This window comes from Vulpes vulpes, chromosome 14 (assembly GCF_048418805.1).
Source record: "Vulpes vulpes isolate BD-2025 chromosome 14, VulVul3, whole genome shotgun sequence".
In the NCBI taxonomy this organism is placed as follows: domain Eukaryota; kingdom Metazoa; phylum Chordata; class Mammalia; order Carnivora; family Canidae; genus Vulpes; species Vulpes vulpes.
The window spans coordinates 100,808,637-100,832,726 of NC_132793.1; the positions used below are offsets into that span (position 1 = coordinate 100,808,637).

Consider the following 24,090-nt stretch of genomic DNA (forward strand, 5'->3'; position numbering starts at 1 on the left):
CCCAGGTCTCCAGCCTGCCATTGATTATGGATGAAATGAAGACTGCTGGCAGACCCCACAGGGACACACAGGCATTATGTAGAAGGGACCAGCAGGCTGATGCTTCTTGCCCTCTGCCCGCTGGAGGTCCCATACACCCCAGGTACCTCCCCTCCCAGTCTTCCTGGCTGCTGGGCAAACCCACTCCTGCTCTAGTTTAGCAATGAGTCTAGACATTGATCTAGAAATTCTTTATTTACATTTTCTCTTAGAAAAAAAAATATATAGATCTTGTCCCCTGTTGATTCTTCAGGTTCAGGATCTCTATGGAAAGGTGAGAGAGGGCACAGGGCTGCTCCCCTAAGGCCATCCATTGTCCATCAAGGGCTTCTGTTCATCTGGCCCTAGAGCTGGGCTTCCCTGAGATCAGCCCCAGGGCCCTGGGTGACAGACACCTGGCCGGTCCTGGGGTAGGGGTTGGCATGAGGGGCAGCGGCTTGGGAGGTGCTTGGACGGTCTGGCCATTGGGAACTGGACTGCCCCCATGGGCAGAGTGGAGAAAACATGGGCCAGAGACTTTGTCCCTGAGGGGAGGACATCATTGCCTCAGGGTCTGACATGGGGTCCTGCTGTGGGCCACAGGGACAGGCACATACAGGCATCTCCCATGGGGGCCAGGTGATGGTAAGGACCAAGGACTATTGGCTGTTTTCTCTGAACCACTGGAGTACTGCCTCCTTGTTTTCTTTCACCCACTTGATGTTTGCTTTGGTCTTCTCCAGGGCTTGCTCCAGAGCCCGGGTGCCTGAGCCAAAGCCTGTGTCCATGTTGTTTGCCTTGAATTGCTCCAGCTGCCGGGAAAATGAAAATTCTCAGCCCCAGACTGGGTCTCTAACACAGCCTTGAGGAGAGGGCTGTCCAGTCTTCTGTCCTCCCACCCACATTAGGGCCCTTGGCAACAGAGCCACAGCCTGTTCTCCAGGAGAGGAAGGGCTGTCCTTCTTTCTCTGTAGGAGAAAGTCTTCATCTAGGGCAGAGGTGAAAACGAACAGCCTCATGCTTAAATCTGGCTCCTGGATATATCTGACCTTCATTGCATGGTTCTTTATTGAGTTGGCCCTCAGTTTTTAATTGAATTATAATCTCAGCCCAATCAAGGGAGGGGAGAGGGACAAATTAAGCAAGATACCACAAGGAAGCAATCAGCAAATTCAAAAAGTGGCCATTTCTATACTAAAAATTACCTAGTTGTTTCAACAAATAAATGGTATTATTTTTTTTAAATATCATAGATTAAAAGATGTATTAGTACTAGTGTGGCCAGGATAATTAGGCAAGAAAATGAAATAAAAGGCATCCAGAAAGGAAGAAATAAAACTCTCTCTATTAGCAGATGACATGATTTTGCATACAGAAAATCCTAGGAATCTACCCAAGAAACTATTAAAACTAACTAATTCAGCAAGGTTGCAAGATGCAAGAGCATAGTACAAAGATCATAGTACATTTCTACACACTAGCAATGAAAAATACAAAAACTGGGGACACCCTGGTGGCTCAGTGGTTGAGATGCCCCTTTAGATAGGGGATGGACCTCTGCGGGCCGGGGCAGCTTACCTGCTGCAGCTCAAACTCAGTGGAAAATCGTCGGGTCACTGCCTGGATGAGGTTGGAGAAGGAGAAGGAGCCGGTGCCATAGCTACAAGGTGGGGAGAGAGAAGAGCCATGAGAAACTGAGAACTAATGCTCAGTGACTGGCAGGGGACACTATATCCTCACAACCACCCTGTGACTGTCCTCATCTTATAGATGAGAGGAAATGACATGCCCTAGGGATGCGAATACAGGTCTGATGGCACTGTCCCTGCTCCTATCTCTCCAGAGAACTAGATTTTCTTCACCCCCGCCCCCACCCGAGGGTGAAAAGGGACAGCCCAGACCCTGTCTTGTCTTGCATTATTTGCCCCTCACCTGACCTCAAGCTCGGTTAATTTGTCAGCACTCCTAACTTCCAGCCCTGCAGTGTCCCATGCACACAGACACACAGACACATGTGTCTCCCTCCAAGGACACTCCAGCCTCAGTGGGCACTTCTAACATGCTCTCGCAGACTCACTCCTCAAAGAGCTTTTTCCAGTTGCTCTGAATGAAGTCCCAGGCCAGACTTTGCCCGATGACATTGCTGGCGATGCTGCTAAGAGTGGAGATGACATCTTGCTTCCGGATGAGTTCAGGGTTCAGGGTGTAACTCAGGTACCTGTGAGGGCAGGATGTTGTGTTAGTGACACTTCCAAGGGCTAGAGTCATATGATTCGAGAGAGGATCCAGGACAGCAAAGGGTCCCATGCTCACCTCGCCCACACCTCTCCTGTAGCCTCTTAGTATCTCTTTACCCTACTACGGGCTGAAGATCCCTTAGTGCTACCTCCCTCTGCCTAATGGGACATTGAGTCTCCTCGGTGGGGTCATTGGCTAATGCCAAGGGTCATGCCTGACATGGACCAGGTGCCTGATAAATATCTGATGACTGACCATGAATGACTGAGTAAAGGAAGGACTCCCAGAGCCCAGAGCCCTGTACCAGGTAGAGTGGCTACTCTTGTCCTTGACATTGAGGGAGGCTCTTCACTGGAGTCTGGGAGATATATGGCACATGGTCTGGTATATGTGGCACATGGGGGGAGCCAGGAGCCCTCATCCCAGACTGTGAGGCATGCCCGCCTGCACCTCCAAAGTACTCAGGTCCAGCTACACCAGAGTCCCTGGTGAAGTTAAACTGAGCTGCTGTCAACTACAGGCCAAGAAGCCGCAGCAGTTAAAAACATGAGACATGGATGCAGATCTGGGTTCAGATCTTGACTTCACCACTTACTAAAACTTCTGGATTTTGGGCAAATTGTTTGGCTTCTCTGAGCTTCAGTGTTCTCATCTGTAAAATGGGGAACATACTGCCCCCATTGTACAAGTTTATGGGGATCCCCCGTAAATGAGAGTGTGGAGGCCCGGCTGGTTCATTGTCTCTCATGTGGAGATCCTGGTTCCCAGTGGGGAGGGAAATGTGCTCAGCCCCGTCCGGACCCAGTCCTCACCTGTTCAGGATCCAGACCTGGGTGCTGCAGGCCAGGGCTGAGCGGAGTTTGTCAGCCTCGTTTACCAGCGAAGTGTTCCTAAACTGCTCCCACACAAAGTTCCACTCCTCCTCGCCACCCTGGGCAATGGCGTTGCAGTACACGGTAGACCGCAGGTTGGGGTAGATCCTGGCGAGGGTGGGGGTGTCGGGTAGAGCAAGAGCAGGGAGGGTAGGATGAGGGTCTGATGAGGACGTGGCTATGGGTTTGTGGGACAGATGGAGGTTGGGGGAGAAGGAGGGGTACACTCACGGGTTATTTTGGGGGTTCTTCCTCCACTCTGCGAAAAGAGTTGAGACCAGGTCCTTACACTTAGGAACCCCATACGTGCAGGCGGTGCTGACGGCATTAATCTCGTTGTACCTGTCCCAGGGGTGACACTTGGTCAGCAGGCCCATGGGTTACCTGGCCTAGACTCTGGTAAAGATTCCCCTGCTGATGCACAGCTCTGGAGAGGATGGCACGGCCCAGGCTCTGTCTGAGGCTGCAGTCCATCCCACCCACTGGGTTCCTCTGTTTGCTCTGTGCCTTGGGCAGCCCAGGGACCTAGAGGGGTCAGCACAGGCTCCAGCCCCAATTTGAACATTTAGAATCTAAATGACCAAGGGGCGCATGGGTGGCTCTGTTAAACAACCAGCTCTTGATATCAGCTCAGGTCCTGATTTCAGGGGGTCCTGGGATCGAGCCCCACATTGGGCTCTGTGCTCAGTGGGGAATCTGCTGGGGGTTCTCTCTCTCTCTCTCTCTCTCTCTCTCTCTCTCTCTCTCTCTCCCTCTGTCCCTCCCCAGCTCATGTGCTCTTGCTCTCTTGCTCTCAAATATATAAATAAATCTTTAAAATAAAATAAATGACCAAGCCAGTGAGGGACCTCAGAGTTTCAGTTTGGTCTCTTGTACAAAGGGCCAGACGGCCCCACAGGCCACAAAGAGCCTTAGGGCAGGCCACCTCCTACTCCTAGGAGGGGTTCTTTCCCTGCTGGTTGCCCTGGTCCAGAGATGTCTTCCAAAGGAGGATACTGCAGGGCTGTGCTCTGGACTCCTCAGGTCAGGGTGGCTGGGGCGCCCATGACCTCTGGGAATGAGGAAACGAGCAAGGCCCTGAGCTTCTCAACTGCATACTCACTGTTCTGTGAGGGTCTGTGGGTGATCGGTCCAGTTTTTGGTGATTTTTTCAAAATAATTAAAGAGAGGTGTGACCTGCTTCCTCAGGTAGTTCTGGGGGGAAGAAAACACAAAGAGCTTTGAGGGTGAGACTCATGCCTGACCGCTCTGAGCCCCATGCACCCTCTGACGTGGGTGGGTAGGTGTAGCAAGGGCTAATGGCACAGAAGTGAAGAGGCTGGAGGTTTGGGTCTTGCCCGGGACTGGCCAGTGTGCAAAGGGTCCGGGGCTAGGCCAGCTGTCAGCTGACCGGTCTCAGGTTCTCCCTCCCTCCCTCTGCCAGTCTAACACTCCATGTGCTCATGTTACCACTTTTTCATACAGTGTTGGGTCCCACCACCCCTGCTGCCCGATGCTAAATATCACATATGTATTGTGGGAGCAGCCTCTGCAGAAAATAAAATCCACCCAGGAGCTTCCCTAAACTATGATTTTCAAGTTGGTGAGTTCACCCCTTATTTTTCCTCTTCTACCTAATGTTTCTATAAGTCTGCACACTGCTCTTTGTCCCTGACACTGGAATGTAAGCCCTGCTTCACATGATCAAAACCCCTTGCAGACTCTGGTGCAACGGGGTAGATCGCCACGTGTGCCAATCGGCATCCACGTCCAAATGTTAAAGGAATAAACTTCCAAGAACAAAGGAAATAGGAAGGAAAACCGGAGTGGATGAGGGCCCTGCGCAGACAAGGAGCTGGAAGGTGGAGAGAGAGGGATGGAAGAGCAGAGTGGCACGGCCTGCAGCACAGCACCTGCCGAGGGGTGCATGGAACTGGAAGTGAGATTGGCCAAGACAGGGCTCAGGGTCAGAGGGACAGGGCTGCAGTGGGCAGGGGTGTGGCAGGGGTGGACACAGAGCTAAGGAGTCAAAGTCTGTAGCAGGAACAATTAAACCCCCCAAGCTCCCACTTCTCTTCTGGCAGCAGGCAGCACCCTGCCCTCCCCACCCCCACCGTGGGTGAGGCCCAATGTGTGGGGACTCAGAACTGGCGGTCACCAGACACAGGGGAAGGGTTGGCAGACTGCAGAGAGGCCCAGAGGTGAAAGTTTATATCCTGAATGCAGAGATCTCCAGTTTCTTCCCTGACCCTCAATCCCAAAGAATGAGCATCACCAGCTTTGTTATATAAGATAGAAGATGACTCTCTGGTCTCAGAGAAATACACTCATAGATACTAATTTTTTTTTCTTTTTCTTTTTTTTAGTAATCTCTATATTCAATGTGAGGCTCGAACTCACGACCCCAAAGTCAAGAGTTGCGTGGTTTTCTAACTGAGCCAGCCAGGTGCCCAGTGGCTACTAATATTTGAGGGTCCCCATGAGGAATCACTTGGCTACCCAGTCATCCCACCTCCCCAACGAGACCTGCAGGTGACACATGTGACCTTTGCACGGAACTTCCAATGGCTTTTTATTGCCTCACCCTCAAATCCAAAGGAGGCAGCATAGCCTCTGATGTGGTCTCTCCAAAGACCAAAAACACCAGAAGACTCAGGAAACAAGTCAATGGGAAAAAAAGAAAGCTTTGTAAAAGCCTGAGATGAATACCTTCTGAATGTCCAGAGAAGATTTGCATAAGATGCTAGAACCAGGACCAGGACTTGGAAGTTTAAACGTGTGACAGAAGAAATGCCAGCAGTCTGTAGCAGAGAGGTGGCCTGCCAGGTGGAGAGGTGGTGCATCACAGAGGGCAGAACAGAAAGTCAGCGAGCTGGAAGCTGGGAGTCAGAGGACAATCAGAGGGCCAACACAAGAACAGTAAGTTGGATTAACAGGGGCCTAGGAAGGAGAGAACCCAACAGCAAGGAGGGGAGGGATGTCTTAGGGAGCAATGCTAAAAGGTCCAGATGGAAAGGGGAGGAGGAGGAGAAAGACTCATGCAAAGGCCCACTAGGATTGAGAAAAGAGCCCACAGGATTCTAGAAGGGAGAGAACAGCCACATTCAAATAACCAGGAATGAGCAAGACTCTGAGCTTCTCAATAGCAACACAAGAGGCTGGGAGTCCGTAGAGCAAGGCCTGAAAATCTCTGAGGAACAATTTCCAACCTAGAACCTTCCAAACCCAGGTAAATTCTGGGTCCAGGGGCACCTGAGTGGCTCAGTGGTTGAGCTTTTGCCTTCAGCTCAAGTCATGATCCCGAGGTTCTGGGATCGAGTCCCACATGGGGCTCCCTGCAAGGAGCCTGCTTCTGCCTCTGCCTATGTCTCTGCCTCTCTTTCTGTGTCTCTCATGAATAAATAAATAAAATCTTAAAGGAAAATAAAATTTTTTAAGTAAAAATGATCTCTTCAAGGGGCACCTGGGTGGCTCAGACTGTTAAGTGCCTCATTATTTATTTCTTTTCTTTTTTTTTTTTTTTTTGGATACTTGTTTGATTTCAGCTCAGGTCATGATTTCAGGGTGGTGAGATTGAGCCCCACGTTAGGCTCCATTCTGGGCGCAGAGTCCAGATTTGGTTAAGATTCTCCCTCTCCCTCTGCCCCCCACCCAATCTCACCCATTAGGTCACTTTCTCTCTTTCTCTCTCAAAAAATAAACAAAAAGATATCTTCAAGTATCATCTAAGGGCTGTGTACTATTCCATGAAATGGATCTTGTAGTTTACTTAACCAATCCCCAGCTGTTGGACATTTAAGGGGCTTAGGTGCTTTTTTTTTTTTTTTTTCCGGTGAAACTGCCGAGTTTCCCTCTGGTCTCCCCCATGGGAGCCTCAACATATGTGCTCCCTGCTGCTACCCCAAGCTCACAGCTGTTAACACCTGCACCTCCCTCATTTCACAGAGGGGTTCACTGGGGTTGATGAGAGTTGGCCAAAGCCACACAGCTGGTAAAAGTGGGGCCCTCCAACTCCCAGCTCAGTGGCTTTTTCTGTGCTCCTGACAGTGCTAATTTCCAAAACAGCAAACCCCGCTAGAAGTCTGGGTCCTTTCTATGTCCTCCCCAACCTGTTCAGTTTGTCAATCCCTGCTCCCTTCATCCCACAGCCCTCTCACCTCTCTGCCTGGCCTGCTCTCAGCATAGCACCTGGTGTTGTGTCGTCCTGAAGGGTCCCACCACCCAGACCATGTTTCTGTTAACCCCCTAATGATGCAATTCCAGACAATGAGTCAAGTGGTCCTTGGATCCTGCCATGACCTCCTGTACCTTCATGGGGCCGTAGACCTCAGAGCGGTCGAACATGAGCTTGAAGTAGCTCAGGCTGCTCAGGGCGGCCTCCCAGGGCATGTACTCTGTCTCTTGGATCAGGAAGAGGGTGCTGTTCAGCGCCAGAGTGACAGGGATGATTTGGGCACTGGGGACAAACAGAGAGGTTCAAGTAAGTCAGCCACACTAAAGGAACCCTGACCCGTTCGTGGAACCTGAGGTCGTGGAGCCCCAGCTGCACCAGCTCTGGGGTTCACTGTGGATGGGCTGGGGGACATGGACGCTGGCTGCTACCACAAACAAGGCCAGCTCAGGCCCTGCCCTCAGCTGCTGCCAATCACATTCCCTTGCGTATTATCCCGATTTTACAAACAGGAAACTGAGGCTCAGAGAGGTCATGTGATTTGCCTAAGGCCACAGAGCTGAGATTCCTAAGTACAAAAAGTCTGTGCTCCTTATTCAGCCCACCTCTTCTCTGATTTTCTTGGCTCTCCGTCCCTTCCTTCCCCCTCCTTCTCAGGCTGTGTGTGCACATTTGGTTCATAAATGTCCACGTCTCTGGAGACATCACTTAAATCAGAGGGCTGAGCACCTGCTGGGGATGCAGTAGGTACAGCATCTCCTGTCCTGTCCTGCCCAGATTTTTTTTTTTTTTTTTAGCACTTAGCATGGTCACCTGGCACCCTGTGAAGCTTCAGAAAAAGCCTGGTGCTGTGCAGCACAGCATGGTGCTAGAGGTGGACAGGCCTGCGTCTGGCCCTCAGGGGCTACTTCTGTGTGACCCTAGGTAAAGCACTCAAACTAAGTCTCAGATGCCTTATCTGGGGGTGTGCAGCAGCACAGGGAGCCTGCTGCCCTGTGCCCCGGAGGGTAAGGCCAACAGGAAGAGCACTGCTCTCATTATGGGGCAGCTCTTGCTAATGTCACCAGACCTGAGTTGGGCTGTGCCTAAGAGGGAAAGGGTACTCACCTGGCCAGGTCGAAGGTGTCATGGATGACCTGAGCCCGGTTGATGACAGGGATGACCTAGAAGGGGCAACAGAGGATGTGACCTCAGGTGGGTGGTGGGGGCAGGCCCGGCTGTCTGGTGCACCATCCTTGGCCCGGGCCTGGTAGGAGGACAATTGGGCGGGGGCGGGGGGGGGCAGACACCCACCGACAGGTCTGTCTGCAGCTGAGTATGGATCTTCTTCCAGTTGTTCTGGTCATAGTTCACCAGGTAGTAGCCCGTCACGTTGAGGTTCAGCAGGACCCACTCATCACCGGTGGTTTTGAACAGGTCATTCTGGACTGTGGGGAAAGACCAGCACTGGATGGTGCTGCTCAGAAGGCCACAGGCTGACCCTTGGCCTTGGTGAGAGCAGCCTCCCATGTAGCCTCTGGCACTGTCTGGCCCTCAAGCCCTGGGTGATGCTGAGGAGAGGGGAGGAGAAGAAGCACAGGACTGCCGGTGACTTCAGATGGACCTAGTGCCATCTCTGCCCCTCACTGCCCACCCTGCCTCCCATAGGCTCCACGTGGCTGGATCAGTGAAAGCCACCCAGATATCTCCATCCGCACTCCCCAGGCTACTGCTCCTCCTCCCCAGCTCATAACAGCAACATCATCCCCCAGTCACTGAGGAGGAGGCTCAGGCAATGCCTCCCAGCCAGTCAACTCCTCAGTGTTGCCCCTCTCTTCCCTCCCTTCCAGCCTTTCTCCGGGCAGCCAGAGGAAGTCCTTCCATAGAGGTGGTCCTTGCCCACTTCCCACCTTCCCTGGCTTCTCCTGGCCTGAAGACACAGCCACTGTGTCCTGCAGCCTGCAGGGACCTCAGGAACCAGCCCTACCTTGAGGGCACACCTCTGCCCAAGTCACAGGCCTTACTTCTCTCCTGCCTCTATGCCTTGCACTTACTATTATCTCTGCCACCATGGGCCTGGCCAACTCCTTCCTCTAAGACTCTGCTCACCTCCTCCAGGAAGCTTTCTCTCACCTCTCCATGAAGCCAAATCTTTCTTATTCCTGGCTTCCTGCCCCATGCCCTGGAAGCTGTACATGCCTCGGTTAAAGCATTCAACATGGCTCTGGAAAGTTCTAACTGCTTATCTTCCTTCTCTTCACCTGCAGTTCTGGCCTAGGCCGAGGATGAATTACCTTGAGCTTGGTGTCCTCAGTAACTGGCAGAGCAGGGCTGTTCATACTTTGTGCCAGGTACTGTTTTAAACATTTCATGTAGATTCTCTTCTTTAGTCCTCACACAACTTACACAACTAGATATTGTTCTCAGCCCCATTTTCTAGATGAGGAAATGGAGACCAGAGAGGGGATAATAACTTGCCAAGGGTCACACAGCAGATTAAAACTTAGGACCAAAGCAGTTGGCTCCATTAATTGAATGAAATGATGAAGGAAGCCATCACTGAAACCTGTCTTGACCCTCAGAATGTGGGCCAGGAGATGTGGGCCCAGGAATATGGGGTGGAACTGCTGTCCCCTAGGGCAGGGCTGGATTACCTTTTGCATTGTCCGGCATCCAGTAGTGTGCCTGCTGTATGCCACTTTTGACAGAAGAGATGGGTACAATCCACAGGTAGCTGCAACAAGAGCCCCCAAAACCAGGTGGTGAGAGATAGCAGCTCCTGGACATGGTCAGTGATGAGCAGCCCAGGCCCCGCTCCCCATTTCTGCCCAGCTCCAGCACAAAACACTCCCATCTTCCCAGCCAGAGAGGGAGAGCCTGGCTCCAGCCCCTGGGGCTGGGGCCACAGCAGGCCAGGACCTGCAATGGTTAAGGGGTGCCATGGCAACTGCCCCCCAGAGCCCTCACTGGGACGCCTGGGTCAGCGACCCTGTCTGCTCACTTGAACTCTGAGGGGCGGGTGACGTTGGACTGAGGGTCAAGAAGGAAGTGCTTCTGGGAGAGGGTGCCTGTGGTGGTGTCCACAGTGATGACGGGGAAGCCCATCTGCAGGATCCAGCGGTCCATGATGGCGCTCACTGTGTAAGGCAGCTTGATGGCTGTCTGATTGCCTAAAACCTGGGGCAGAGCAAGATAGAGCGGCCATCAGTGGACCACCCCTCCTACCTCGCCCATCCTCAGCAGCCTCCTTACACCTGGCACCACCCTGCAGGGAGGCAAGAGGGGGGTGGTCCTCAGCCAGGCTCTGCCTCTCCTTGGCTGCCAATGGTTGGGTAGGCTGAGAACTTCCAGGTGTTTGGTGCGTTGCACTTCGGTTAAGCAAATCTAAGCCCCCCACTCCCTGCTTCTGTGGGAGGTGGGTATGGGAGGGGGGCGTCCAGCATGAACAACCCTGGAGGAGGAGAGGGGAGAGGAACAGGCAGGGTGCAGAGTGAGGGAGAGGATGAGAGTGTGGGTGGTCTGGGCATAGGCTTAGTGTGGTTGCTATAGTCTTCTCAGGTCTTTTTTTCATCTTTTCCCATGTACATACGTTGCTTTTATAATAACAGCAAAAAGCCAAAAACATCTGTTAATAACTGAGAAAATAAAGACAGGAAAGAGGAAGGAGAGTGTCAGAAGGGCAGAAGCTGAGCAGGGAGGGGAGCTGGGGGCTGCTGCAGAGAGAGGGGGCTCAGGGACAGAACAGGTAGAAGGGAAGGGTGGAGCTAGAGGGGCACGTGGTTTGGAGGAGGGCTCAGCTTTGCAGGAAGGAAGGAGAGGGAGACTGAGGCAGGCCAGGAAGACAGTGGAGCCAGGATGTGGAGGGAAGGGACAAAGGCAGTGAGGTGCCCCTGTCAGCAGGTTGTGGGAGGTTCCAGGAGGGGGGAAGCAGGGGTGGGGGTGGACCAGCCTCCTGGCAGATAGAAGTTGGGCTGCAGACCAGCCAGTGGGGGGCACTAGAGGCCATCTGTGATTCCATGACAAGGCCCTGGGTCTCCCCTCCCTGCTGGGACTGGGCTCCCGATTCTGGAGGGGTCCATCAGGCTGCTGGAAGGAAGGGGAAGTGATGGGAAGATGGGAGGATGCAGACTCCAGCCCTAAGAAAGGCAGGGAGGGGAGAGTGGAGGTGGGGAAGGTCAGAGGGTCTGCCCAGACAGGGCTGCATGGGGTCTGAGTGGACAAGAATACAAAGCAGGGCTGGGTGGCAAGGTCAAAGTTGGTCCTGGGGGTGCCGGAGTGTGCAAAGTCATGCCTGGGAGGGACCCATCGGGGCACAGGGCAGCCAGGAGTGCTGAGTAAGTAGAATGACTAACTCCAAAGTTCGAGGCAGAAGAGGCTTAGGAACTTTGCAATCTGGTTGATGAGGGCAATCCTTGGCTTGCATCACGGAGCTCACTACAGTGGGGGGCGAGTTGCCTGCCAGGGATCCTGACCCTTGGTCTCCTAACACCTCCTTCATGGAGCTGTATCATTGCACCCATTTTATAGATGAGCAACCGAGGCTTCAAATGACCTGTCTGGGCTGGTAACCAGTGGAGCTGGACACATTCTTTCCCACATGTGCTGCCCCTGGGGACTTACAGCATCTCAGGACCCCAATAAAACGGCTCTGGGGGGCTGGCTTTACTGACCCACTGCAGGTGGTCCCACAGGTCCAGGTAGATGGTGTTTTGGTAGGCAAAGGTATGAAGGTAGGACTGTGGAAAGACAGGCCACAGTGAGCACAGAACCGGTGCTCCCCAGCCTTTCCCACTGAGTCCCTGTGGGGGGGGGCGGGGCTCGGGGACACAGGGCAGGGGCCGGGGGCAACCCACACCCCCATGGCTGGCCAAGGGTACTCACTGCCACACCCTTCTTGAACAGGTCCTCAGTCAGGAAGCTGGAGAGCATCCTGAGAACAGAAGCTCCCTGGGGAAGGGCAGGGATCTCAGAAAGCAGTGCTGTGCCAGCAGGACCCCGTGTCCCCCCTTGGCCAGGGCGGGTGCTCCCAGAGCCCTGGTTGGGGTGGCTTCTGTGGGTTGAGTGCCTGCTCCCTCTGCCTGCCTCCCCATTGTCTCAGTACCTTGCTGTAGGAGATGGAGTCGAACACCTCACTGATCTGGGCCGGGGTGTTGACCTCGCTGGCAGGCGAGGACAGTGGGTGGGAAGAGGCCAGCGCATCCACCGCCATCACACGGTATACTTCATTCAGCACTATGAGGTCTTTCTGCAAATCCCCAGTGGCCATGAGGAGGGACCAACCTGGTGGGGGGTGACCACCGACCCTGCACACAAGGGTCTCCCCTTCCCCCTCCACTAGGCGGCTGGCTCACCAGATTCCAGGTAGGCTCTGCATAGTCAGCGCCCAGGTACTCCACGTAGGAGGCAAAGCCCTCATTCAGCCACAGGTCATTCCACCATTCCAAGGTCACCAGATTCCCAAACCACTGTTGGGGAGGGAAGGTCAGCCCAGTTAGCCACTCTGGCTCTGTGACCCAGAATTCCCCTTCAGTGAGCATCCCCCATGTGCCAGGTGCTGGGCAGGACTCCCCTCTGCTGTTAGTCCAGGGTGGGGTTCACATACCCAGGACAGAGTGAGGACTTTTGCCCTCTCCTCCCAGAGCCCCCCTGTTCACTTCCCGGCACTCTCTGGGATGGGGGGGGGGGTGCTACCTGGTGGGCCAGCTCGTGAGCAATCACAGTGACCACCCGCTCCTTGTTGCCGATGGAGGAAGACTGCGGGTCATACAACAGCGCACTCTCCCGGTAGGTCACCAGCCCCCAGTTCTCCATGGCACCAGCATTGAAGTCAGGTAAGGCAATCTGGTCTGGGAGGGCAAGGCCATTGGCAGGATGGCCTCTGGGGAGGAAGCCCCATCCTCTGCCCCCACCCCAAGGCCCCTCACTCACCAGATTTCTTGAGGGGGTAGGGTGTGTCATAATGTCTGGAAAAGAAGTCTAGGATGGGGCCTGTCACCCCCAGGGAATAATTTCCATGGCCTTGGTCGATCGCACTTGGCCGAGCCCAGATCCGGATCTGCAAAGACAAGGGAGGCAGGTCAGAGGTCCCTCCTGGGTTCTGGTGCAGATGGGCTGAGCCCCAGGGGCCCAGTAGGCTAGTGAGGGCATCAACTGAGTTAAACTGAGAGCTGTGGGCAGCAGAGGAAAAGGCTGGTGGTCTCTGAGGGGCTTTGAGTCTTAGGGAGGAGCCTTTGGGAATAATAGCAGTCATGGCCACCATATGTCTGGCACCCACATGTTAGGAACACCCTTCATGAGGAGAGACCCATTTTTCAGATGCAAAGACTGGGGGTTAGCATTTAAGACACTTGTCCAAGATCACTCAGAGCTGGGATTCAAACAAATCTGGGGCTTAGATGAAAATGAATTAAAACAAGACTATCTCTCCGGCCAGGGCCAATCCCAGGGGAAGGACAGGTGGGCCCAGCTTCTTACCAGGATGTTACTGGGCGTGTTCTCCTGCACATTCTTAAACTCGCTAACGATGTAGGCCAGCAGGTAAGTAGACATGATAGGCGTGGTTTCAAACTCAGTGACACTCCAGTTGGGTTCTCCGTTAAGAGGGACACTGGGACCTAGGCATGGAGCATTCGAGCACATAGAGATGCCTCCTCTCCCTTGCCCTGCCTCCTAGCCCTGGAGGCGCCTCCTTCCTAAGGGTGTGTGGCTCCGGGACAGACCCACTCACCTCTGGGCGGCATGTTAGACAGGGCCACAAGATTGCTGGGGTGGATGAGGGTGATGTTGAACGTGGCCTTCATGGCTGGCTCATCAAAGCACGGGAAGGATTTCCGGGCATCTGCAGCCTGCATCTGTGTTGTGGCCAGCACCCTGTCCAAACCAGGATATTAGAGCGGGTGCCGGTGGAACGCCTGCACCCGTGAGGGTGAGCAAGGTGGGGTGGGGGATTTAGGATGTGTTGCTGGGCATGTGGGAGAAGGGGTGCATGAAAGTCCGGTCTGGCCTCATCCCTGCCCTCCCCACTTCCAACTTCTGGATCCTGACAGGCCGCTCCTTTGAGAGATCAGAGTCAAAGTCCTGGCAGGGTAATACAGGTCTCCCTGTATTAGCCGGGAGACCTTGGGCAAGTTTTTCTCCTGTGAGCCCCAGTTCTCCTATCTGTTCAGAGGCTCTTTCCCCTGACTCCCTATTACCACTTTCCCCTGACTCCCTATTGTGGGGAATGGGGGCCCCCAGAAGAGGGCTGCTTTCTAGGTAGCCGCTCCACCAGTACCTGTGGATGCAGTCATGAACCAGCAAAAGCCTCTGGGAAGTTCAAAGCCCTGCCAGTCCAAGCCCTCCCTCCCTTGGCCCCCAGGATCCAGCTCTGCCTCAGCATCTAGGACCTGCCCACCCCCCACCTCCCTACCCCCCGGTGCAGACCCAGCCACAACTCACTTTTTGACACCATTCTCTGTATACTCGCTGCGGTAGAAGCCTGCCAGGTCGTCGGCCAGCTCCCCCTCAAACTCACTGTCCATCTCATATTGGCTGTTGACCTGCAGTGGCTCCCGCAGGTGCACCACCAGGTACTCGGTGACCTCCACCAGCTCGGTCCTGTCAATGGCAGGAGCCTGGGAACCCCCCACACCCCGCAGGGCCACCCTCTGTCCCTGGATGCTGGTGTAGTTCAGCTTCTTGCTGTGGATGATGATCATGCTGGTGGACTCCTTGCACCTGAAGCGAACTGTGCTGGAGCCTTTGAAGGTGTACAGGCCATTACTGTTAGGGGTGAGGTATGGCCTCAGCGTCACGTTGTAGGAGCTGGGAATCAGAGTCTTGGGCAGGCGGTAATGGTTCCAAGGTTTGCTTTGGTCCAAGGTGGTAGCCGCGGTGGTGCTGGGGTTTGTGGGGCTCACTGGGGAGCTCACTGGGGAGCTCTCGGTGTTCTTGTTTTTCTCCTGGGCATACACCACAGACAGAGCGATGATGGTGGACACGGCTGCAATGCCCAGGACGATGGCCAGGATGCCCAGAGCCTTGGAAATGTAGAAGCCCTTGGCCATGGTGAGGGCAGGGGCGGGGAAGCTGGGGGAGGTTCAGGACGGCGAGAAGCAAGCGAGCCTCGGCCAGACTTATATCCCTGGGAGGCAGAAGGAGGAGCCCCACAGCCCACAGACTGGGCAAAAAATTAACCAGGGCTCACACAGGCAAAGGTCAGTGGATGGGGCAGGGGCACCCTGTGCTCAGGTTCCGGAGAGGGAGGAGATCCAGACACTGCGCGCCGGGGTGCCTGTTGGGGAGCAAACGGCGTCCAGTCATAGGCTGCAGGAAGAGGGTGCAGGGAGAAGGAGCAGCGGGGCTGGGTGGCAGTGAGCCTGCATGCTGTGACAGTGGGGACAGAAGCAGGTCAGGTGAGGTCAGAGTCAAGGAAGGACTTCCCAGGAGTGGGAGGTGGGAGATGCAGAGGAGAGTCAGTTTCTGGTTTGAGTCAGGTGTGTCTCGGGTCACCCCTATGGTTTGGATCCTGGCAGGACACCCAGGGCTCCTCAGTGGCACGGTCCTAGCCTCCCTTGCGATCTTCCAGGGCAGGAGGTCTCTCCTTCTCATCCCTTCTTGCCAAAAACTTCTATCCCAACTCTCCAGCATATTGAGGAGGAAGAAGATGTTTTGCCTTTTTTTTTTTTTTTTTTTTTTTAAGAGAGGAGGCTGGTGGAGGTTTACCCTCTTCCCAGCTGCGAGCTTAGGCAGGTAATTTTACCTTGCTGAGAGTTCTCTCCTCATAAATAGAAAATAGGACTCACCTTTCCGCTTTGTTGCACAGATTTAACAAGAAAATATATTAAACACTACAGAGCAGAACCCAAACACCATTCCCTTCTTCCTTACTCAGAGCATGGCATGGCCTCTTTTCCTATCCTTAATAGCAATGAAGTTACTACTTATCATACGTAATAAAATAATGTTCAATATCACTTTTCTTATCTAGCAGCCCAGTGTCTCAGACATTGACTTCTATGTCCAATTCCGCCCCCATCCCTTCATCTCACCATGTCCTTGGTCAAAGCCACTCTCCTTGTTTATGCAGATACTATCCCCTCATGGACTCGCCACTTCCACTCAGGCCCCCTCAAACCTGTTTGTCACAAGAACTGGATCACTTTTCATCACAGCTTCAAACCTTGCTGGGGCACCTGGCTGGCTCAGTCAGTGGAACATGCTGCCCTTGATCTCAGGGTCATGAGTTCAAGCCCCATGTTGTGGGTAGAGAGGACTTAAAAATAAAATCTAAAAAAACTCCAAAACTTCCCATTTTGCTCACAAAATCCAGATTAAATCTTCTAAAGGTCCCACAAATTCAGGTGACATCAGCCTGCTCACTTCCCAGCCTCATCTTCACCACATTCCCTTGACAGTGGTCCAGCCACTCTGGTCTTCAGCACTTCTGCCACAGGCCCTTTGCACATGCTGTCCCAATGCCTGGATCATCTTCTCCTCCTTCTTTTTCTAGTTATTTCCTATTCATCCTTTAAGTCTTTCTCAGAGAAGCCACCTCAACCTTCCTGACCAGGTCAAGTCCCTACTGGTTCCAGTAGTACCACAAACCTCTTCATCAAAGCCCTATAACTCAGTTGTTAGTTTTCCGTTTGATCTGTGTGGTAAAGACTTGAGTCCTCTCTCTCAGCAACTGCAGTCCCCATGAAAGCAGGCCTTTGGCTACTTCCTGGTATGCCTGGCACATAGCAGGTGCTCAATACATATTTGTTGAACGCACACATGCATGAATTGATTCAGGAGTCACTGCTTATTTGAAGTCTTTCTAGTCCATTTCCATCCCTGTCCCTGTCCCCACTCTGGCCCTGAGAGAAATGCCTGCCTGAATCTTCCTGCCCCTTCTCTGAACCTTCCTCCAAACATGCAGACAAGCAGTGCTCTTGTTCAGGCCAAATGTATCTCAGGGCTCACATATGCCTGTTCCATCAGCTTGTAAGCTCTTTAAGAACCTCATGCATCTACGACTCCCTGCCCTGGCTTGGGTCAGCCTTCCCCTGAGCCTGAGAGAATGCTTCGTAGATGAAAGCTCACATGAATTGAATGGACCCTTACATTGATTTATTCATGCATAACTACAAGAATGAAGGACTGCCACCTGTCATCTAGCCAGCGGAGGTGAGGGTCTGAGTGCAGGATCTTCAGGGGAATCCTTCATGCCCATCTTTCAGACTGGGGGTGTTCTGAGCCCTTGACATGTATTTCTTTACTTCTCTCTAGAGACCTACCTATGGAGCCCTGGTCTGGACAGTGTGTACTTCCCACTGTGGTGGCCAAAAGCCACCCTCCTCAGGCCTGGGCTGATGGCCAAGAGCCACTAACAGGAAGCCAAGTGCCCAAGAAAAGGCTTCAGCTAGGGCGTGGTGACAGAGGGAACAGTGGCTCCCATGGGTGATGTGGCATGTGCTCCCAGGCTCCTACTATCGAGGCCAGGATTTGCCTAAGGAGGACATCTTTATAGTAACCCTGTAGGCTGGCACCGAGTGCTACATGTCCCCCTAAACCAAGTTTAAATCTGACCCTGACTGGGCCTGCAGCCCCCCACCTCTGAGGCAGAAAGACCCACAAGCCCACTTGGCCTAATCCCTTCTCCAAACAAAGAAAGAGGCCCTGCCTGGCCCACTATGATCTCTTCCTGTTTGTTTTGGACACGGCCAAAACACGCCCAGCTGGCTGCAATCTTCACTGTTTTTGGAAAGAGCCTCTGGTTTTCAAAGTTGGTGCAGCAGGCGGCTTATTGCCTTGTAATGAGGGGTCCCTGCTCCGGGCACCATGCCAGCTCAGGCTGGGGGCACAGGGAGAGGCATGCTCCATAGCCCATGGAGCTATGGCCCAAGCCTGGCCATCTTCACACCCCACTGAGCAGTGATGGCTGTCCCCAAGCTCACCACATACCTCAGTTGAAGGATTTTCCTTTCCTGATCAAACTCAATCTCTGGCTCCTCACTGCCTGTAGACTGAAATCTCAGTCTTGAGTCTGAAGACCTTCTGTGAACTTGACCGTCTGGCCTCTCCTCTTTCCAATGCCTACTGTGGCTCCAACTGCAGTCATTTCCCTACACTTGCTGGGCCTTTTCACTCATCCTGTTTCTGCTACTAGGAATGCCTTTCCTCTCCCTCCTGTCAAACTCCTACTCATCCTTCAAAACCCAGCTCAAATGTCACTGCCTTCTTGCGCATGGGGACCGGGACCTCTCACCTTTCTGTGCTTCCCTGGCCTCTGGTCCACATCTCTATCACAGCATTCATGGATAGACCATCTATGTGTTCAAAAGCCTGACACTGGACCCAAGCACCTTAAAGGAAGACCCTAATTTTGTAGGCCTCCTCCATTTCCAACACAGGGCAGGAGTCCAGCAAATACTGGCTAAATGAATGAGTATACAATCCTTGCCATGGCTTCTAGGTCTGACATGGTACAGCTCTCCAAGATTCTCTGGTCTCATCTCAAGCCTTTTTCCCCTATCACCCTCTGGGCTCTGCCCACTGGCCTCTTTCTGTTCCTCAAGCTCACCACATTCTCCCCCTTCTAGCCACATATCGCAATCCCCTCCCCACCTGCAACAAACTCTGGGAGGCTTCTGTGTTTCCCTCACCTATCCCCCTGGAGGCCCACTGCAGTGATGCTGTCCCAGGACAGTCCTCCCAGCACCCCCAAGACTTTGAGCACCATGGGGATAGTATCCCCTACACGAAGGAAGCACCTAGTACACAGCAGGCAGGTACCACATGCTTGTGAAATGGATGTATCAAAAAGAAAATGAGCCAGTGGTTGAAAGATGGAACTCACCCATAGTTCAGACACTTGATTCTCGGGGAAGATTCCACCCCCCACCCCACCCACATACCTCATACTCCCTGGGCTCTTGGATCACCTTCAGGAGTTTTGCCATACCTGTGATACTCTTGTATATTATTCACTTAATATTTTTCTTGTGTTTTTAAAGATTTTATTTATTTATTTGTTTGAAAAAGAGAGCACACACATGTATAGGAGCAAGGGGGAGAAGAGAGAAGCAAGGTGGAAGGAGAGGGAGGGAAGATTCCCAAGCAGACTCCACACTGAGCATGGAGTGCAACATGGGGCTCCATCTCACAACCCTGAGATCATGACCTGAGCCAAAATCAAGAGTCATATTCTCAACTGAGTCCCCCAGGCACCCCAATATTTTTCTTCAAATCAATCGCTTCTTACTCTCTTGACCCATAATTACCAGGAACTCATGATTAGTTGTGTGAAGCTATCGTTTTTTTCCTGGGTACAACTTAATTAATGATTATTGATTTAAAAACTATTCATCTAGGTGGCCTCTCAAATCATCTTGTACTACTGCACTCACTTTGGAAATCACTGCTCCACCCTGTCTGGTTCTGGGGGTGACGCCCCCCATGGGCTGTCTTTGGAATGGGACCCTTCTGCAGGTGAGCAAAATGTGTGTCCTTTTACTGTTCATCTCTTGATGAGGGAGAAGCTGCGGATCTCCAGCCTCATTGCAACCAAAGCAGCCTTTCTATGGGTTTATATGTTTCTGCCTATGTTTTGGTTTAGAGAACAAAAGTTCTTCTAAACTAAAAAAAAAAAAATTAAGGTTGACAACTTGGAGAATATTAAAGGCATAGATAGCCACACATGTAGGAGACATCAGCTGAACAAGAAAAGTCTCAGAGGTAGGGGGTAAAAACTGCTTTTTATTCTAACATGGGAACACCAGGAGCCTGGGAGGGAGTGTGGTGGGGAGAGCCCAGGAACAGCATTCGGGTGTGATCCAGGCTCCCTCCCAGACCCCTGAGTAAGCTGCTACTTAACACTCAGTTTCCCCTTATCACCTGCAGGGTCAGGCAGGCTGGGTCCTAAAGGCTGAAGCCCAAATGTCTGTCCCGAAGGAATGATGAGGGGGAGGCGGAGACGAGGCTAGGCCCCCAGCATAGAGCACACGCTGGCCCCTTCAGCCCCTGGTCTACTCCCAAGCTTCTGAGGCCTCTATCTGCAGCTGCATGAGGCTGGGTGTGGGCCAGCCCCCAGGGTGCTTCCTCTGGGAGCATCAGATACTGTCTGTCCTGTGAGAACTCAGAAGGCCCTGATGGGAAGTTAGTTCCTGCAATGGATTTTCTAACCCAACGAAGAGCACTCAGGAGGGAAAGAGCAGAGAGGCCCTGGTAGGATGGGGGTGGAGAGTACACCAGCTGAGGAGGGACCATTCTGGGCTGTGGATCTTTTTTTTTTTTTAATTTTTTATTTATTTATGAGAGAGAGAGAGAGAGAGAGAGAGAGAGAGAGAGAGAGAGGCAGAGACACAGGCAGAGGGAGAAGCAGGCTCCATGCACCGGGAGCCCGACGTAGGATTCGATCCCGGGTCTCCAGGATCGCGCCCTGGGCCAAAGGCAGGCGCCAAACCGCTGAGCCACCCAGGGTTCCCTGGGCTGTGGATCTTGCCTGACAGCTCCCATCTGTGTAACTGAGCATCTATTATGTGCCCCACCAGGATAATCACCACCAATGGGCTGCTGAGGAAACCAAAGCAGAAGGAGATTAAGTGACTTGCTCAAGGTCACACAGCTAGTTAGTGGCAGCTTTTGTAGGCTTAACTATACATGCACCCTCCCAAAATAATAAAACACTCTCCCAACCCATCCTACATTTTCTCCTGGCTGGAGGAGACAAATACCTTTTAGCACAACACATGATAGTAAGTCACAAAGGCAGATCTGGGCAGGATGAAAGGTCTGATCACCTTTTAGGGGAACTGTGTGTCCCTTGTGAATTTTTATTTTATTTTATTTTATTTTTGAGAGAGTGAGAGTGAGCACGCATGCACGTGCTTACAGGGGCCCTTACACACACCCCTTACAGGGGTGAAATAGAGGCAGAGGGAAAGAGAGAGAATCCCAAGCTTAATCCCTTAAGCTCAGCATAAAGCTCGCGGGGCTTAATCACACATTAAGAGATCTCACATGAGATCATGATCTGAGCTGAAATCAAGAGTCAGACGCTGAACTGACTGAGCCATCCAGGTGCCCCCTCTTTCTGAATTTTATAGGTACATTAAGGGTCATGGAGCTGAAGCAGCTGTTGTAGGGAATGACCAAGATGCTGAAAATCTGATGCAAGCCAGCTTGGGGGCTCTGCAAGTGGTGCTATGAGCCCCATGCCTCCAGACCAGGACTGGAAGCCAGGTGTGGCTCTAGGAAGTGGAACTTCTTGGTAGCAGGGCAGTGCTGGGGGCTGCTACCAGGCACAGGCCTGTGGAAGACCCCAGCTATACTTCCATGGCTGCAGCTGGGGCCACTGTGGGGTCTTTGATGATACCTGGAGTGGGGCCCAGGCAGGTGGTGATGGCTGTCCTTATGGATGACAGCACCAAGGGGCCTCGGTGTGAGCAGCTGGCCCACTGTCCCTGCCATCCTTCTCAGACTGTCCAAGAGCACCCAGCAAGGGGTCCTGGACCTTCCACCAGAGCCACAAGCTGAGGAACTATGCCCAATTCCACTCCCCTGGCCCCTTCCAATGTGGGGACCCCTGCTATCTCCTCAGAATGCTTAGCAATAAAACTTCAAGCAGAAGGGCTGGAAGACCTGACGAGGGGTGCGGGAGTGGTAAGGAGCTGGGCCCCAGGCCCCCAGCGGCTGGGGTGGGTGGTGGGAATCCAGAGTGGAGCTGGGTTGCCTCACACAGTTGGGCCTGTTCCCCATCTGCGAAATGGAAGCAGCTCAACCTTCTTCCACGAAGGTCTAGCCTTAGACTCCAAGACTCCATAGGAAAGTGGGCTAGTAGGCCACAAGATCACCGTGGGCTGTCTGCCAAAAGAATTCCTCACACTTCTGGTGGCGAGGCCCCGGAAGGAGCAGCAGGCACCTGGGCCCGCGGCAAAGACGGCAAAAAGAAGCCCCTGAAGCAGCCCGAGAAGCTGGCCAAGGAGGGGGGTCAAGATAAAGCGCTCAGGCAGGAACAGAAACAGGAGCAGGAGCAGGAGAAACTCCTACCACCACCACCCGCACCCCGCCCCGGGCTCCCCCAGGGGAAGCCCCCCCCTCCCCTCCCCGGTGCAATGAAGAACTCTGGCACCAGAAGCCCTTCCCGTGCCGGGGGCAGTGGGCGATGCTTCATTCCATTCCTGGGGAAACATCTGGGTTCCCTACCACAGCATCTGCTGCCACCTTCATCTAGAACGAAGTGTTGCCTTGGAACCTGTTGTACACTTAGGAATAAACTTTTGTAAAAAGAAGAGGAGGAGGAGAGGCAGGAGAGGAGAAGAGAGTTTTCGCTCTCCCTGGGCCTCAGTGTACACGTCTGAGAAGGGGGCGCGGGCAGCAGACGTGGGGCGCTCTGCTTGCGCTTGCGTCCTGGTCCCCGCTCGCCCGGGCTGCCGCCCCCGCGGCCCCGCAGCCGCCCCGCAGCCGCCCGGCAGCCCCTCCACGCCCCACTTGCCTGCAGCCGCAGAGGCGCCCGACCCAGGCCGCTGGGAGCTTCTCCCCGACTACGCCGCGGCGAGCCAGGCGGCCACCGAACTGCCCCTCCAGGGCCTGACTCCTCCTTTCCCCGGCTTTTTAAAGGGAAGTAACCTGACCCGACCACTACTCCTCAGGGTTAACCCCTTTCCGGCCGCGCGCCCGCAGCTCCGCCGACCCGTGCCCCCCCAGCCCTCCCAGCCCTCCCATTCCCCGGAGCCCCCCGCGGGTGGGGGGCCGCTCCGCCGGGCCGGCCGCGCCGCCTGGAAGCGCCCTGGGGTCCCGATCCCTTGCGCACCCCCCCACCGCGCTGCCCTGCGAGCCCAGCTGGGGCGCAGAGCCCCAGCGCCCCGCCCCTCCACATCTGGGCGGCACGTGCCCCTGAGGGAGGGGCGCAGCGCTTCGCCCTGGGAGTTGAGGGTGGGGGCAGAGCACTACTCCAGAAGGCGACTGGCATCCCCTGAACATGAGTGTTGCAGATCACGGAATCATGCCTGCCACCACAGAATTTAACTTCGGTAATACCTTCATCATCAAGAAGGCAGAGACGCAGCAGGACTTAGCTAAATAAATACATACATACGTACATAAGTTAAAAAAAAAAAGAGAGAGAGAGAGACCAGAGCCAGAATATGCATGTGCTTCTCCTTCAGATTCTGCTTCCAGGCGTTGTGCAACCAAGGGCAGGGCACTCTTCTTCCAGGGGCGTCATTCTACTGGGCAGTACCAGATCATACTCTCTTCCTTTCCTCTGGCTGCTGTAACAAATTAGCACAAACTTCACAATGCCCATTTATTACCTTACAATTCCATTAGTCAAATCCAAAATGGGTCCTCTGGGCTAAACTCGGGTGTCCGCAGGGCCTCCTCCTGGAGGTTCTATGGAGCATCTACTTCTCTGCCTTTTCCAGGTTGCAGAGGCCACCCACATTCCTTGGTTTGTGGCTGCCACCAGTTTTTCAAAGCTGGCAATGGTCCCATCTTTCTGACGTTGTATCAGTCCAACACTAACTCTTCTTCCGCCTCCTGCTTCTACTTTTAAGATCCTTGTGATTACATTGTCCGCCAAGATAATCTCCCGATTTTAACATCACCTGGTTAGGTATTTTAATTCCATCTGCAACTTTCATTCTTCTTTGTCACGTAGCTGTAACGTGGTCACAGATTCTGGGGACTAGGAGGACATCTTTGGGGACGGGGGCATTATTCTGCCTACCACAGTATTCAGGATGCCTGCCAGAACCTCAGGTTGAGGAGCACATCTAGAGATCACCTGATCTAATCCACTCCTCCTTATCCATTGCTGGGATCTGTGGGACAGTTAGCACTGTGCTGCATGGTCCAGACTCACTTTCT

The 24,090-nt window shown here is 53.5% G+C and overlaps 1 protein-coding gene across 1 annotated transcript; it reads right to left on the minus strand.

Moving 5' to 3' along the window:
- Nucleotides 1–215: 215 nt before the first annotated feature.
- Nucleotides 216–22,898, minus strand: ANPEP (alanyl aminopeptidase, membrane). Its single transcript, XM_026000983.2, has 21 exons — nt 22,715–22,898; nt 14,695–15,529; nt 13,985–14,127; nt 13,732–13,871; nt 13,186–13,312; nt 12,949–13,103; nt 12,609–12,722; nt 12,359–12,502; nt 12,139–12,204; nt 11,928–11,993; nt 10,259–10,434; nt 9,912–9,991; nt 8,572–8,705; nt 8,386–8,441; nt 7,416–7,563; nt 4,231–4,322; nt 3,360–3,470; nt 3,069–3,236; nt 2,096–2,236; nt 1,597–1,678; nt 216–830 (listed from the first exon to the last, which is right to left on the minus strand). The coding sequence occupies exons 2-21, from the start codon at nt 15,300–15,302 to the stop codon at nt 678–680; spliced, it is 2,904 nt and encodes a 967-aa protein (XP_025856768.1). The 5' UTR covers nt 15,303–15,529; nt 22,715–22,898; the 3' UTR covers nt 216–677.
- Between the last annotated feature and the right edge of the window lie 1,192 nt (nt 22,899–24,090).